Consider the following 16,963-nt stretch of genomic DNA (forward strand, 5'->3'; position numbering starts at 1 on the left):
ACCAAGTCTAAAATTTCTGGTTTTATTTAATTTTGACAGAATATTTGGGGCATAATTGCAAAAATGTCAAGTTGGTGTAACCGGTTTTTGTCAATTGGTGAAACTAGTTTTTAATGAAAATATAAATATATTCATAAAAAAATTATAAGATATAATAATATAATCATCGAGTTTAGTGTAATATGATTTTTTTACATACATTTTTACATCATTGTCAAAGATTATTTAGAAAATAGAGCTGTTTTCAGCATATGTCAGTATAAATATTACAAAAATGTAATGGTAAATGTTAAAACAATATTTTTTTTTTTTTTTTTTTTTGATGATTCCGCTTACATGCCATCAAGGTGGATAAAAAATAATATTTATAATTTTTTGGCCCCATTTTGACATTTTCAGGTCCATTCAGTCTTAACTTTCATAAAAATGGTGCAAATGTAATTTTTATTGCATAAAATTAACATAAATACACTATGTGCATTGAAATAAACCTGATGCATGCTTTTAAAACTTAAAAAGTTTTTTTTTTAGAAAGATTTTTGAATTTCTGTTTTTTGTCACTGACCCATATATTAAAACTTTATTTTTCTGAGTAGATGCAGTTGCTAAGGACTTTTTTTTGGACAACTTTAAAGGTGATTTTCTAAATATTTAGATTTTTTTTGCATCCTCAGATACCAGATTTTTAAATAGTTGTATCTCCGCCAATTATTCTCCCATCCTAACAAAAACCATACATCAAAAGCTTATTTATTCAGCTTTCAGATGATGTATACATCTCAATTTCCCTTATGACTGGTTCTGTGGTACAGGGTTACAATTGGTAAAGCAAGGTGCTCACAGCATAAATGCCATGGGTTTAATAACCAGGAAACTCACAAGTCAATTTGGATTGACGCATCCATCACATGCGTAAATTAAAAATGTAAATGTTAAAAAACTATTTGTTGACAGTGACTTAGGAAATGTGTCTTTATTTCATTCTGTGATTTTTATTTTAGCTTTGGCAGGCTCAAATTTTTAATTGTCAATTACATTTCTTAGGTAAACCAGAGCTTCCACGACAGCCCGGTTCTACAGCCTGTTATGCCTCTGAACCCTCAATGCCCGAATCCTTACCTGAGGATCCACACACAGAATCGGACTCACCGTCCCCTCAAAGCACCGACTCCAACGCCAACAACTTCTTCCAAACGCTGGACTGGGAAGGTAATCAAAACGGCCGAAGCCGTTGTTTTATTATACAAAATTGTTTGGACTTAAATGGGTGATTCTCACGAAATCCAGATTTAGAAGGTGTCCAGCATCAGAATTTATAAAAAGCCCTTGAAGCCATTTTTTTGCACATATAAGATTAAGGTCTGAACTTACTATAACCATTATTTTTAGAGGATTTAAAACATATTTTCTATAAATTATATTTATTTATTTACATTTTTTAGATTATCATTATCAAAAATGATCATTACTGCAACATGATATGACATTAAACATATGAATTTACAAACTCATGTTTCGGTAATGAACTAAAAAGTTGTCTAGGTACTGTGACAATTTAAAAAAAAAAAATTATCTGGAGAGAAAAAATAAGATCTGCTTACCTGGTAGCCATCTTGAGTGTCACAGTCAATTATGTCATTTCCAAAAAAAAAAATTAAATGTTAGTTTATTGAGGGCTTAAACAATGATTAAAAAATTGTTGCGGAGGATGAGAAAATTGGTTTTGGACACATTTATATTCCTTATTATTGTCTCTACATTTACCAATGTTTACTACGTTTCTTTACTGTAAATGTTTATAGTATAAAATGCACTGAAGTCATGGACACGTTGCGGTAATGAAAATGTTCCCCTTAAATTTGGAAAAGACAACAAAATTAGTTTGTATGATGCCATTTGAAATCATGTGCAAAATAGTACATGAAGAGATGTTCGTAACTGTATGCATCTTATTTTGATAGCATTTCCTTTTTTATCAATGTTTCATGACACCTCATAAGTCTAAATTCGCGGAAATCACCCAAATGTGTGTTGGCAGTGTGTGAACACAACAACCTTACTATGAAAAAATGTAACCTCTCCTTTTTTAATCCCCATTAAACCAAAGCAGTCCCATTAGTCATACTGTTTTGATTCTCTTGTTAATGTCATGGCACACTGATAAAGCCCCTCCCACGGCCACTGACTTACTGGTTAACGGGCATAATACTTAGTTCTGGTTTTGTTCTGTATTTTGTTTAGATGGCGGTAGGCAATACGATCACCCTGACAGCCAGTTAGATGAGCAGGATGATTTAAGCGCTGGTGGGTCAGAGGAGGAGTCAGTGTCTTACTCCGCCCCTGCTGATGGGACTCTATCACGAGACACTAGCGAACCTCTATTTGAGGCAGATTTTACAACCACACCACCTGATCCCCAGCCCGACACAGAGGATCTGCTCGGCCTGAACTCTGACCCTTGCCCTCCGGCCGGGATCCCTCAACCAGGCATCGCTGCTGAGCCGGGCTTGAAGAGTTCTGCCAGTAACAGCGATCTTCTGAACGACCTGTTCGCTCCACCACCCAACACTATGCCTGCAGTAGACACAGAAGACCTGATAGGTGAAGGTACCGGAGAAGATTTCTTCTTCACCAACACACAGTCAACACAGAGTCAAGCAGCACCGACGGCCACTAAAGGTAAGAACGAGTGTTTGTGTTGAAAAATTGTGTTTACACATACATAATGTAAAAAGGATGCAGGTTCGAACCCCAGTTCTCAATTGTTGATCACTTTGGAATAAAGCATCTGTTAAACATTTCAAAGGTGCATTGTATAACTTTTAAGAGGATCTCTTGACAGAAATGCAATATAATATACATAACCATATTATCAGTGGTGTATAAATGTGTTTTTTATACCTTAAAATGAGCCGTTTTTATCTACATACACTGCGGGTTACTTACATGGAAGTTGCAATTTCGCACCGCCATGTTTCTACGCAGTCTACTCGCGTAGTCACTATATTGTCTCAGACGATGAAGTGTTTGTCCTGTGGTGGCTACCATAGCTTCTCGTGCGTTTTGTAAGGGAGGGGTAAGCTGTGGACTGAGCCGTTGGTTGCAATTCACAGTCTCACCACTAGATGCTGTTACAAATCTACACACTGGACCTTTAAATGTAAATCAGGAAAGATAATGGCAATTATTATTATTATTTATTATTATATTAAAGTTGATGACATTGAAATATTGAAAGTTACATAATAGGGGAGAGCGGGGCACAACGCTTTTTGGTTTTGGCTCAATCATTAAATAAATATTTGAGTTTGATTCATTATATTTTTACACAAGCAACACACACATCTCTGCTACAAATGAACATTTTGTTTCTAGTACTTAGCATTCTTGGACAATTACACCAAACGTGACAAAAGTGCAAACGTTACAACTTACCCCATAGGTGGGGTTCATTGTAACAGGCAGAGGGTTAGTTGTAACACTTGTTAAAAATTAAGTTTGCAGGCAAATATATCTGTCTATAATAGACATGTATACACTATTCATTCCTCACCTAACCGTAGTTCAATAATAAATGGATACAAATTAGGGATGCACCGAAATTTCGGTCGCCGAAAATTTCGGCCGAAAATGGCATTATCGGTTTCGGGCCGAAATAAAAAATCCAGCCGAAAATGTAAACCGAAAATGAATGTCAACCGCGCCCCTCCCATCTGTGCGCTAGCACTTGGGTTTCACTCACGGTGATCAGTCGTCTCCCACCCATCCCTTCGTGCTCAATAGTGCTGCAACGACGCGTCGACGTCATCGATTACGTCGACTACGCGACGCGTCACGCTGTTTACATTAATCTCGCGTAATGGCGGCTTCTGCTCCTGGCAGTGTTATCCATACATTTATTTGTTTGTGTGCGCCACAAAATCAACAATGGTCGCAACATTTACATTTTTATTTTCATTTAAAACAGCTTCATTTATTGTTGTGAGCGCTCGGTGGTGCCTCTCTTGTGCACGCGCGCTCTCTCTCTTTCTCTGCGTGAAGCCCCTAGACAGCGCCTCTCATACATGACACTGAGTGAAAGAATTAAAAGTTGGATGTGTTTTCCATGCGGATTCCTCTGTGTACTTGCATTTTCATGTAAACGTCAGATGTTACTGACAGAGAAGACGACTGATTCGAGTTTATCATGGAAGGTTAGCAGTGTTTTCCCACACACACTGGTTCTCTGTGTGCTTGTGCGCGAGCTCTCTCTCTCCTATGCCCGCGCATGCCTTCTGTAGTAACTCTGTGTAATGCCAATTTTGTAATTTGCGCCGAATTGTCTGCGATGTCTCGTTTATAAATCAAGAATTTAGTAACTTAGTAGTTAAAGTAACAGCTGGTTGGATTAAACACAAGGTTATTGGGTCATGTTTAGTCACTATTTTAATGGTCTTTGGGGTGGTTTCCTGGACAGATATTAGCTTAAGCCAGAACTAGACCTTAGTTTAATTAGGAAATATAATTAGTTTAAACAAACATGCCTTACTAAAAACATTACTTGTGTGCATTTTGAGGACAAACTAAAGGCACTGATGTATTTAAAGATATGTCAGTGCAAGATGTTTTCAGTTTGGACAGCTCTTATATTTATTTTCGTCTAGGACTAGTCTAATCCCTGTCTGGGAAAACGCCACTATATGTCTGACAACAGAACAGATAATATGTGAAAATAGCATTTGTGTTAAAATGCTAATTTCAGACCTTATTAATGTACAACTTTGTTCTCTTTTATAAATGTTTGCAATTTCTTTATTGTTTATTAGATTTTTCCCACCTTTTTGCTGATCCGAAAAATAATCTGATCTGTGCCTCAAAAACTGTAATGTGATCCGAACTGCGAGTTTTTTTTTTATTCGTCACACACCCCTAGTAAAGTTAGTACACAGTGATAGCCATAAATGCAATTGTACTAATAATTGGCATAATAATTTATTTCGGTGTTTCGGTTTCGGTTTTTCGGCCTTGGTTTCCTGTTTTCGGTTTCGGCCAAGAATTTTCATTTCGGTGCATCCCTAATACAAATGTCTAAATATGTTAGAAAAAGCAGCACAATTATGACAAAATAAAAACATTTTATGTGACCCAGTCTGTAAAAACCATACTAAAGTCTCGAAATTAAATTCTGAGATGTGCGGCTGCCCCGAGAATTTTTGGGTGTTTGTTGTTTCACCTCCCACCTCTATAATGGGTGTATAGGTGCACAGGAACAATCCTTCCTAAAATGCATTAAACTTTCGTTTACAAGGACACGAAACTCAGCGAGTGGTCAGGGGTGTTCACTGATATGCTCACACAAAAATCGCTGCAAAAGATGCTTTCCAACAGGTGTTTTAGCATTCGTTGTAAACGTGTGGACCTATTTTTCCAAATGCCTCACACCTGTACATTCTTGCGTTGAGAACTTGAATAATAAACACTCCATCCCAGTTTGTGGCGATACTCCGCCTTTGCCAATTGCAGGAATACAAAGAAAGTTCCCGGCGCGGAGTAATACCGAACCTCACAGCACATCTAATACAAGTCAATGGAGTTGGACAAAACTACGATAAAACTTGTTGGAAAGCGTCTTTTGCAGCGATTTTTGTGTGAGCATATCAGTGAACACCCCTGACCACTCGATGAGTATCACGTCTTTGTAAATGAAAGTTTAATGCAATTTAGGAAGGATTGTTCCTGTGCACCTATATAGCCATTATAGAGGTGGGAGGTGATACAAGAAACACCCGAAAATTCTTGGGCCTGCACCATATGTCCAAATCTGAATACAGGGCTTTAAGTGTAAAATACAGAACATGTCCTTTAAGATGACATAACATTGGTTTTAGAAAAAAAACATATGATGCAAAAAATTTACTTGCATGCCACCAAAACACTCTATGGAAAAACATTATACCTTTCCAAAAAATTTGGGGGAGACCGTCTTTTGGTGAAAAAATGTGAAAAAATACCGAAAAAAACACACCGCCCGGCCCTGTGCAACAATGTAAATGGTTCGTGTTACAACTAACCCCGTGCACCCCTATACTTTAATGAATGGAATTTCAGATTTTTATTTCATGATGAGGTTTTTGTGTCCACTCTAAAGGATTGTTTTCTTGTATTACAATCACTTCATCACAGCAGACTTCTTCGACCCTTTCGGCGTAGCGTCAGGATCTTCAGAATCGGATCTGTTTGGTGATCTTTTGGGTTCAGACGGTGGCAGCAGTGGATTCAAAGCTCCACCTCCTGGATCCAACTCCAGCCTCTTCAACCTCAGTGAGTGTTTTTTACAGATCAGGACAGTAGGGCTGTTAAATATAATTGTTGTTACGATGCATCATCATGATAATATGAATGATTACTGCATTGATTCATAATAAATTGAAACAAATAATCAATCATTTAAAATGCAGTGCTCGCGCACACCTTTCTCTCTCTCTCGCTCATCTTTTGCAAGCATCTCTCTCTCTTGTGCTGCGTACACACCAAATGCGAAGCCTCGCATTCCTCACTCTAGATTATTTGTGGGATTTAACTTTGTGTCATGCTAATTTTTTGCTTGAATTGAATATTTTCAACTTGCGCCAAGACGCATTTGAGGCGAATAGCACACGCTTTTACGGCAAACGTGCTGCCCAGTTTGCGTCATTCGCATAGTCCCGCACGAAATAGCGTCTATTCACGTCTTAGCATTTATTTTGAATGTAATCTACTCGTGCAAATTGTTGGATATGTGTTTTTGGTGCGTACGCCCTATTTCCAGGGTTCCCATGGGTCCTTGAAATCCTTGAAAGATTGTGAATCTAGGGGGAAAAATTCAAGGCCCTGAGAAGTTTTTGCAAATAAACATGCATACATACAGGTCATTGAAAGTGCTTCAATCTATTTTATGCAATAAGTTTTCGGGGGAAAAAAGACAATATTATTCTCTGTGTAGTGTAGGATAATATCATTAAAATTCTAGAGTTTTAAGCACACATGATAAACTGTTCGCTTTAAATGCTTATATCTACTGTATGCGAATGTTGATTCATACCAAAATGTTTTTTTGCATAGTTGTGTTTGACAAATGAAAACGTCTCAGGTTACGTATGTAACTGTTGTTCCCTGAGAAGTGAACGAGACGCTGCGTCTCCCTTCCTGCATCCTTGTAATGCCGCCTTTTGCAATATTTCAGATAGCGATATACTTCCTGCATCCCGTCTTTGTCGTTAAGCCTCACCGTTGGTTGAATTTGATATACACATTCACACGCACTTACCCCTGGAGGCGTTCCCAAAGTGTCACCGCAGTGACGCAGCGCGAGTTCCCTCGAAAGGGAACTGTAACAATGTATCTTAAAAGGTAACACGATGTAATCTTGCTCTCACTCGAAATGTGTCCCCAAATTTAGTCCTTTAATTTGAGGGTATTGGACCTGGAAAGTCCTTGAAAGCTCCTTGAATTTGAAGTTAACTAAGGTGTGGGAACCCTGTATTTCTCTCTCAATGTTTGAAGTGGGACCGAAGTTCTTTAGGATGTAAAGCGCTTAATCGACACATTAAAGATGTCACATTGTTGCATCTTAACACGAAACGCTTCTTATTAATAAATCAAAGTTTAAATGCAACAGTAAAAGTGTGAGGGACCGTGTGTCTCAATCAGCTCCCTTGTTCAGTAGTCAGGGCACTGATCAGGGAGTCGGCCATTTTAAGGGCTGTCTCAATCGCAAAATCCGTTCAGTGCACGGGAACGTTCGTTCCCTAAAAATTCCCACAATGCAACGCAAAAACCAGTGAGCATCGATGATCCCTATGTTCCCTAACCGGAAATCACGTGATCTTTTCTGAAGCTCGCCAACCGAACATCACGTGAACCAACTCAATAAACTTTATGAAATGTTACAGAACTTTTATAAAGACAAACGTTTGTTTTAGTTGTAAATATAAACACACATTGCTACACAGTAAGGGACCACAATCTACTCAATATTTAAAAGAATAATATTTATTTAAAATTGTAAATATATTTATTACATTTAAAATGTAATTATATGCCTCCAATTTTATGCACAGATATGTAAGAGAATAATGACAGCATTTTTCACAATGAACTGTTTTTAAAATTAAGTCAGAAAGATTTTGCCGGTTGTTGATGAGTAACAGCTGTGAGTGATTACAACGCGCTTAAGCAGCCGTGACAGAAAAATAAGTGAACTTCGTCCCAATGTGAAGTGAGCTAGGTTCCTTACCAGTGCCCGAACCTGTGTACACGATATACTGATTCACGACCTCGGGAGCTAGGGAACGAATTGAGACACACGGGGAGAGTCGGAGTGAATCAAATCGTTGACATACTACCGAATCGTGAGACCAGTGACGATTCACAAATCAAAGTTTCATTGTTGATTGAGTTGCTGATCATTTAAAAATATTTGATTGATTAAACTTTAATAGATAAGTTAGCTGGAGAGACCCCTAAGATGACATCATCGGCGAGTCAGCCTGATCTGTTGGGTGGATGGGATAACTGGAGCACAGGAGGAACCAGCACATCCACTAACATGACCAATACTGCCAGCAAACCTGCCATGAGTGGTAATTAATCAATCAATCAACCAATCACAGATCTTCAATCAGTCTAAAATCAAATAAATGAATCAATCAATCAATCAATCAATCAATCAAGTCTTTCTTACCAAAACTTGTGTACAGTGTACATTTATCTCGGCCATTACTGTCATACATCAAGTCAATCACTAACAAATCACCTTTTCAAAGTTTCCGATCTAATCATATTTTTTTATCAAAAAGCGACTAGCAGTACATCTTAGTTTGTTTGTGCTTTCTCTGGGATTAAACCCATAACCGTTTTAAGTGTCAATACTGAGCATCCTGTCATGTATGTGTCTACAGTAACTCATATTGTTTGTTTAGCCTCAGGAGTCTCTTCGTTCTCCAAGGCCAAATCTCAAAGCTTCGACCCGTTCGCAGACCTTGCCAACCTGGGTTCAACACTGCCTGGTGAGAAGTTAACCGTGTACATTTGTGTAAACTTTCCCAACTCATCTTCACTGTCAACTAACAAGCTTGTTTCTGTTTAGGCTCATCCAGTGCTGGATTCGCTGGCTCGGGTTTTAAAACGGCGCCATCTGCTGATGTCCCTAAGAACGCAAATCAACAGTGGCAGCAGACCTCTCGGCCTTCCTCCGGTCCCGCTAAACCATGGATGCCTCTGAACTCGGCTCACAAACCTAAAACCCAACCCTCCAAACCTGCCAGCCAACCAGCTAAACCCAACTACAACCCCACTTTCAGTGTGATTGGTGGACGAGAGGAAAGGGGAATCAGGGGGCTGGGCTATGGTAAGGCTTTCCAACGTTCTTTTAAAGAAGTCTTTGTAACAAACAGTAATAAAAAAAGCTCAACAAAGTAAAGTCCAGTTTTTATTTGTATGATTAGAATTGGATACAAAACAAATGACAGACATGAATGACATACGTGCACTTAAACCTCATGTGTTTTTTGTCTCCTTTAGGTCCAAAGCCTAAAGTGAAAGAGGATGACTTTGGGGATCTTCTGTCCACACAGGGTTTTAACTATAAAACTGATAGAAAGGGTCCCAGGACCATCGCTGAGATGAGAAAACAAGAGCTGTCTAGAGACATGGACCCTCTCAAACTTCAGGTATAGCAGACAGAGTCCTGCACGGGACAGTTTTGCTCTTCTCTGATTGGCCGAAAATGTTTCTCTGGACATCTGAAGAATTTTAGTAACATTGCATTCGTGGTATTCAGAAAAATATTTCAACTCTATTGGAGACGATTAAATTGAAAATGGTGGTCTTAAGTGCATTAGGGAATGTGCTTATGATCTTTATGACAATTGTATTTTTTTATATATTAGATCATAGAATGGATTGAAGGAAAGGAGCGAAACATCCGAGCGTTGCTCTCCACGCTGCACACGGTCTTATGGGAGGGAGAAACCCGATGGAGACCTGTAAACATGGCTGATCTGGTCACACCTGACCAGGTGAAGAGGGTCTACAGGAAAGCGGTGCTTGTTGTGCACCCAGACAAGGTATATTATAATACACCACAAAAATGCTTTATATATAGCATCTACCGATCTGTCATAAATTGAAGGATTTGGTGCTATTTAAAAAAATGTATGTGACCCTGGACCACAAAACCAGTTATAAGTCACACGGGTATATTTGTTGCAATAGCCAACAATAGCCAATAATACAATATATGGTGCAAAATTATCGTTGTTAAAGGATTAGTCCATTTTCTTAAAAAAAAAAAAATCCAGATAATTTACTCACCACCGTGTCATCCAAAATATTGATATCTTTCTTTGTTCAGTCGAGAAGAAATTATGTTTTTTTTTTTTGAGTAAAACATTCCAGGATTTTTCTCATTTTAATTGACTTTAATGGACCCCAACACGTAACAGTTTTAATGCAGTTTAAAATTGCAGTTTCAAAGGACTCTAAACAATCCTAAACGAGGCATAAGGGTCTTATCTAGCGAAACGATTGTCATTTTTGACAAGAAAAAGAAAAATATGCACTTTTAAACCACAATTTCTCGTCTATCTCCGGTCATGTGACATGCCAGCGCGACCTCACGTAATACGCCATCACGTCAAGAGGTCACGAATGACGAATGCAGAGGCCCTTATTCCTCATTTGGGATCGTTTGGAGTCCTTTGAAAATGCACGTTTGGACTGCATTGGATCTGTTACGTGTTGGGGTCCATTAAAATGAGAAAAATCCTAAAATGTCATCAACATGTCAAAATTCCCAAAATGCCAAAAATCATTAGGATATTAAAGGTGCAGTGTGTAATTTTTAGAAGGATCTCTTCACAGAAATACAAAATAATATACAAAACTATATTATCAGGGGTGCATAAAGACCTTTCATAATGAACCGTTATGTGTTTATTACCTTAGAATGAGACGTTTTTATCTACATACACAGAGGGTCCCCTTACATGGAAGTCGCCATTTTGTGCCACCATGTTTCTACAGAAGCATTTAACGGACAAACTTTGTTTACTAAGTTGTCTCCGACGATGACATGTTTGTCTGGTGACGGCTACCGTAGCTTCTCTATGTGTTTCAAAAGCGAGGGGTGAGCAGTAGGGATGGGCATAATTAATCGACGATCGATAATTAATTGTTAAGAATTTCGTCGATGACGTTAATTTGTTATCAAATAATCAAATGCATTTTTTTATCTAACTCCTGTTTCACAAATACTCCGTTTGCGTATGTGTGCGGCGAATCCGTCAAGCACCCGTTGCAGTGCGCTGCTGACCGCATTCTGCTTATAAAACGTTCATGTGATTGACACTTTCTGTGAACACTTTTCCGCATAAACAATAGAACAAAGCATCATTTTTTTTCCACAAAACAATATATTTTAGATATTATTTGACAGACTAGTAAGTGTGGATTAAGGATGTTTAAAATCTCTAGCCTGGTGGTCAGGATCTGAATGGATCAAATCAGCAGTTTTGCAATGCTTTATTTATCTCCACATATATCATAAATAAAAATAAGCAGAGTAACTTTGCAAGTCTACCCTTCCACATTATATATTTCCTACTATGTTTTATTATTTCCAAATAATAAACGAGAGTATTCAACGACAAAAAGCGTCTCATATGGAAATAAATCCTCACAATATTATTATTTCTCAAAACTTTATGACAAAAATAAGCAACTGTAGGCTATTCCTACAGTTATTCAAAGATGCACACATTATTCCGCATATATTTGAATATTATACGAAAGTATTCATATAACGGCACGTCTCATATGGCAAATATCCTCACATTAACATAACAGCATAATGAAATGAATAAACAGACAATGAAACAGGATTGAAATTTAAATTGTATTATTATTACCGGGAAAAAAGCAATATTGCTAAAATAATCTCTGAGGTAAATGCGTGAAAAACGCTGTTACCCGCACAATAAGTGCGAAAAAATGAGCAATAAAAGTGAAAAAAGCATTATTAGGCCATGTCTCAAAACTTTATATGACAAAAATATATTTAAAAGAAATGTATACTTACAGTTATTCAAAGATGCACACATTATTCCATATTACTCCCGTTTAGGAGCACGTTTGTCTCTGGCCTCGCTCTGTTATGTAATAGATTGACAGGTGCGCATCTCCGTCTTTCAAACATATATCATGTTGTAATTACTACCTTAGGAAAATTAGCCATGATTTTATTATTGTGAAAATGTTTTTTTTTTGCAGATTAAAAACGATTTGTTTTTCCGCAATTTTACTAAAAATACCATGGTTATGGTATATTGTGGAGTTGGAGACCATAGTTAATTTGTGTCTACTGTTGTTTTACATCAAATAAAAACTAAAAGACTATGTTAGTATAATTAAACTATGGTGAATGGGGCTCACAAAACGCACACTGTTTCACACATACTCTGTATGCGGAATAAGCCAAGTTAGCGCTGAGGTACCTGTGCATCCCGGTCAGTCTCCTCGGAGCGGCTGCTTTCGGCGGCGGCTGGACTGACGGTCACCGTGGGTTGCGGTCGCGTCTGACCCCAAAACATGCTTTTATTTCTCAAAAAAAAAAAAAAACAGTAGACTTGTGCAGAAGTTTTATGCGAGTTACTAAAGTTAGTTATTTTACATGAGGCTTTAAGTAGCCTAATTTGTTATAGCCTAATGTTAGGAAGGCTAATATCTTGCACTTTCTTCTGGCTTGAATAATTTTGAGTTACATTTTGACAAAACCTTTCAGATCTAAGTATTATGTTTTTTTGTTTGTTTAATTTAATGTTAAACATGAATCTGTTTTTTATTTATTTTGGAACTAATGAGGTCTCTGTTTAAGAACGCTGGCTCGCAGCTGCAGGTTCCGCTGCTTTAGAGCACGTCACATGCACGCACATATATGTTTGAAACATAGTTTAACTGTCTGCCACAAGTTGATCTTGTAATAAAGGTCTCATCGAGGAAAAACAAGCTGTATATTTGTATTCATTGCATTTTTTTTATGTATAAAAGTTAAATAACAAATTTTATTATAAAAATATTAATGATTAATCGATAGTCGATCGTTAATTCTCCCGACGATCGACAAAGAAAACTTAATCGAATGCCCATCCCTAGTGAGCAGTAAACTGAAATGTTGGTTGCAATTCACAACATCACCACTAGATGCCGCTAAAAATTACACACTGCACCTTTTAGTAAAGATCATGTTCCATGAATATATTTTGCATATTTCCTAACATAAATATTTTAAAAATGTATTTATCATTAGTGTTGCTGAGGACTTCAATTGGACAACTTTAACTCTTTCCCCGTCATTAACGAGTTATCTCGTCAATTAAGATAAAACATGTTCCAGATGAATTTTTATGTTAATATGCAATATCACGATTATCCACCAGATTACCCAATTTATGAAAAACTGAAGCCAAAACGTTATTTACTAATGTTAAACTCTGTGTATGTTTTGATAATCATTCTGAATCTGATCTCTAACAAAATTCCTTCACAAAAATGCAATTATGTCAGCTTTTTGCTAAGAAAAAAAAAAATACCCATATTTAAAAGTTTAGAGGCAGAGAAAAAATAAAGATAGGATGAAATGTTCTTTCCCGTTTTGTTTGTTTGTCTGAAAGTAAAGGATCTGTTCTTTCATTTGACATATTTGTATGTTTTTATATTTTTAGAAGAAACTTTTCCTGGAAGGCATTTTGTGAAACTTTTGTGAAAATCACAAAAAAAAATGCTGGCGGGCAACTTTTAAAAAAATGGCTGGCGGGGAATGAGTTAAAGGCGATATTCTCAATTTTTTTGCACCCTCAAATTCCAGATTTTCAAATAGTCGTATCAACCGTACATTAATGGAAAGCTTCTTAATTCAGCTATCATGTATAAATCTCAATTGAAAAATAAAATGACTGGTTTTGTGGTCCATGATGGATGAATGGATAGCTAAATAATGTAATGTTATATTTGGCCATAAAGCATTTTATTGGATTATCCTCATTAATTTGATGATAATTATTTAACACATTCCAAGCCAGCCTTTCTTTTTTTAAAGTGGCCCGCCAGCTTTTTTTGTGATTTTCACAGAAGTTTCACAAAATACCTTAAAGGAAAATTTTCTTCTAAAAATATATAAACATAAAAATATATCAAATGAAAGAACAGACCCTCTGCTTTCAAACAATTAACAAAATGGAAAAAAAACTTTCATCCTATCTTTATATTTTTTCTCTGTTTATAAACTCTTAAATATGGGTATTTTTCTTTTTTGAAAAAAGCTGAAATAATTGCATTTTTGTGAAGGAATTTTATTAGAGATCAGATTCAGAACGATTATTAAAACATACACGGAGTGTAAAAATAATAAATCATTTTTTGCTTTAGTTTTTTTTATAAATTGGGTAAGAGCCCCATTTAGTGGATAATTGCAGTATTACAGATTACCATTAAAAACTCATCTTGAACACGTTTTTTTTATGCAAATGTTTTTTCTTAATTGACGCCATAACTTGTCAATCGCAGTGAAAGAGTTTACAGTCTTTATGAAAACTGCTTGTTTCTGGTACCTCATATATTCATAAAGGTCTATGCACATTGATCCCAAACACTGTAAAAATAATTTTCTCATCTCTTCTAGGCTACAGGTCAGCCGTACGAGCACTACGCTAAAATGATCTTTATGGAGCTCAGCGATGCCTGGTCAGAGTTCGAGAACCAAGGATCCAAAGCGCTTTTCTGAGCATGCTCAGTGAGGGTCTGTCAGAAGCAGTGTGCCCCCTACAGGCAGGCTGAGGCACGGCTCCTTCTCTCTCTCTCTCTTTGTCTCTCCATACACCCAGATACACTGCCACTGACCGCAAACACGTGGCTACGAATAAGAGAGATCCTTGAAATAATGGAGGGAAGAGAACAGACCTCTGTTTGTGGAATGGACGGATATAATCTCGACACAAACTGTTACACGATGACGAGAACTGAAACCTGTAGCGTTGGATTCTCTTCATTTAAAAGGGGATCGTGCTATCATCTGTGGCATTTATAGATATAAAACTACACACGCACATTCGAGACTACAGTCTGTGCACTTCTAAAGAGTTCGAAAGTAGATGGTTGTTGGTCAAAGATTGATTTTATGTCATGCTGTGCATCACTTTTTTCCACATATTTTGAATCCGTGTGGTTTGTCGGCTATAATTGATGTAAATATTCACTTAGCTCTGTGTGTGTGTGTGTGTGTGAGAGAGAGGATGCGAGTGTGTGCGTGTGTGTGTGTGTGTGTGTTTAAGGGTGGACACAGTGTTCAAGCGACTTTGGCACTCCAGGATATGAAGTTTCTGTATTTTCATGACTTTGTCTCAGCACGTTTCTCACTGATCACAAGTGTTATTTCTCACCAAACATCTCATCGTGAGGTGCGTTTGTGTGTTGGTGGCTTCAGGGCTCATTTTCAACAGTCCAAAGATGATTTTCAGTGGATAGGAAATTCATAACGTGTCTGTAAGCTTTGCGTCTTTTTTGTTTTTATCTCAAGGACCAATCAGAAATGTCTTTATTTATTATTTCGACAGGTGTAAACTGTACCTACATGGTGACTAATTCAAAGGCAGATTTATAAAGGATTAAGAGGTTTAATGTATACAATTTGCATTTTGCAAACTAAAATCATTCCAAAGCATTTACTAATACGAATGTGCTTTAAAAGATTATTGCTGCCTGGCAGTGTGGAATGTATGATTTGTTATTTCATTTCCTACAACTATTATCCAATCCTACACAAGTTTTATTTGATGTTTCTGTAATCTCAGAATTATGACACTAGCAGCTTTGCATCATCACTTCAGGCCAAATTCAAATGAATGCATTTCAAGATCAGATACAACTTATTAGGGAAGGTATGAGGGGTGAGTTAGGTTTTTTACAGTAGCTGCCTATACCAATATTTTTGGTTATGAAACATCAACGACTGAGATGAAATGCTGATTTGAGGTTCAGTAACAAGCCTGCTCTGTCTGTAAACTGCTGTATTTCTGTACCGGATGCGTACAGTAATGAGATGATGGAGTTTGGCTTGAAGTCTGCTGGACAAAACCAAAACTTTAAACTGTATTATTGGGTCCTGAGTCTCACCCATCATGTAGCGCAAAACAAATTGTTTGCAGGCAGGGCAGAGAGGTAGATGTGTTTTAAAAGAATTGATTACGTTTACAAAAACATCAATGACTTAAATATTGATTTCTGTATTATGTGAATATATAACTTCTGTAAATGTGAGGAAGTCATGCTGTCAGATTTTGGTAGAGATACCGAATCTTCCTCTTTATTTGGAAAAAAATTACTTTTCTTTTGCTCGCTCAATATGATGTTCCTCACCAGCTTTCTCCCAACAAAATCATAACAACAGTCTTAGATATTTTTGTCAGATTTTGACCAATAAACCATAATTATTGTTTGGGTTTAGGCTCTCTGTCATTTAGAAGCTGATAATAATGTGCATAAACAAATGCTTTGTGTTTGAGCCACTTGGGAAATACACTATTACTTTATACTTTAGGATAAATAATTGTAAAAATGACCATTACAGATAAAAACACACTGTTATCAATTACATAAAATCCCATACGGCAAAGAAACAAATTTCTCTATCCAGAAATATATTTTCAATATATGCTAAATACATTTCGTTGAAAGTAATGCTCAATTGAATATATTTTTGAATTTGTAAATATATTTAGTTTTAACATTCATATATCAACATATATTCCAAAATGTATTTCAAGGGCAAGCAAACACATTTCTAATAAAAAAGTATTCTTTGCCAAAATATATTTTAAATATATGCTAATTTTATAAAGTATATTTTTGAAGTTGAAAATATATTTAATTTTAATATTTTTTTAAACTTTTA

The 16,963-nt window shown here is 36.7% G+C and overlaps 1 protein-coding gene across 3 annotated transcripts in view; it reads left to right on the forward strand.

Moving 5' to 3' along the window:
* Positions 1–16,511, forward strand: part of gak (cyclin G associated kinase) — a 55,614-nt gene extending 39,103 nt beyond the window's left edge. The window contains exons 20-28 of one of the 3 annotated variants that reach the window (XM_055198391.2): positions 1,045–1,209; positions 2,242–2,679; positions 6,163–6,300; positions 8,460–8,600; positions 8,940–9,026; positions 9,107–9,367; positions 9,541–9,689; positions 9,909–10,085; positions 14,696–16,511. In XM_055198391.2, coding sequence (XP_055054366.2) covers positions 1,045–1,209; positions 2,242–2,679; positions 6,163–6,300; positions 8,460–8,600; positions 8,940–9,026; positions 9,107–9,367; positions 9,541–9,689; positions 9,909–10,085; positions 14,696–14,797 — 1,658 coding nt within the window. In that variant the 3' untranslated portion in view covers positions 14,798–16,511. The remainder of the gene's footprint in view (positions 1–1,044; positions 1,210–2,241; positions 2,680–6,162; positions 6,301–8,459; positions 8,601–8,939; positions 9,027–9,106; positions 9,368–9,540; positions 9,690–9,908; positions 10,086–14,695) is intronic. The other 2 variants (XM_055198392.2, XM_055198393.2) reach the window with 2 other exon arrangements.
* The last annotated feature ends 452 nt before the right edge of the window (positions 16,512–16,963 follow it).

This window comes from Misgurnus anguillicaudatus, chromosome 22, assembly GCF_027580225.2.
Source record: "Misgurnus anguillicaudatus chromosome 22, ASM2758022v2, whole genome shotgun sequence".
Lineage (NCBI taxonomy): Eukaryota > Metazoa > Chordata > Actinopteri > Cypriniformes > Cobitidae > Misgurnus > Misgurnus anguillicaudatus.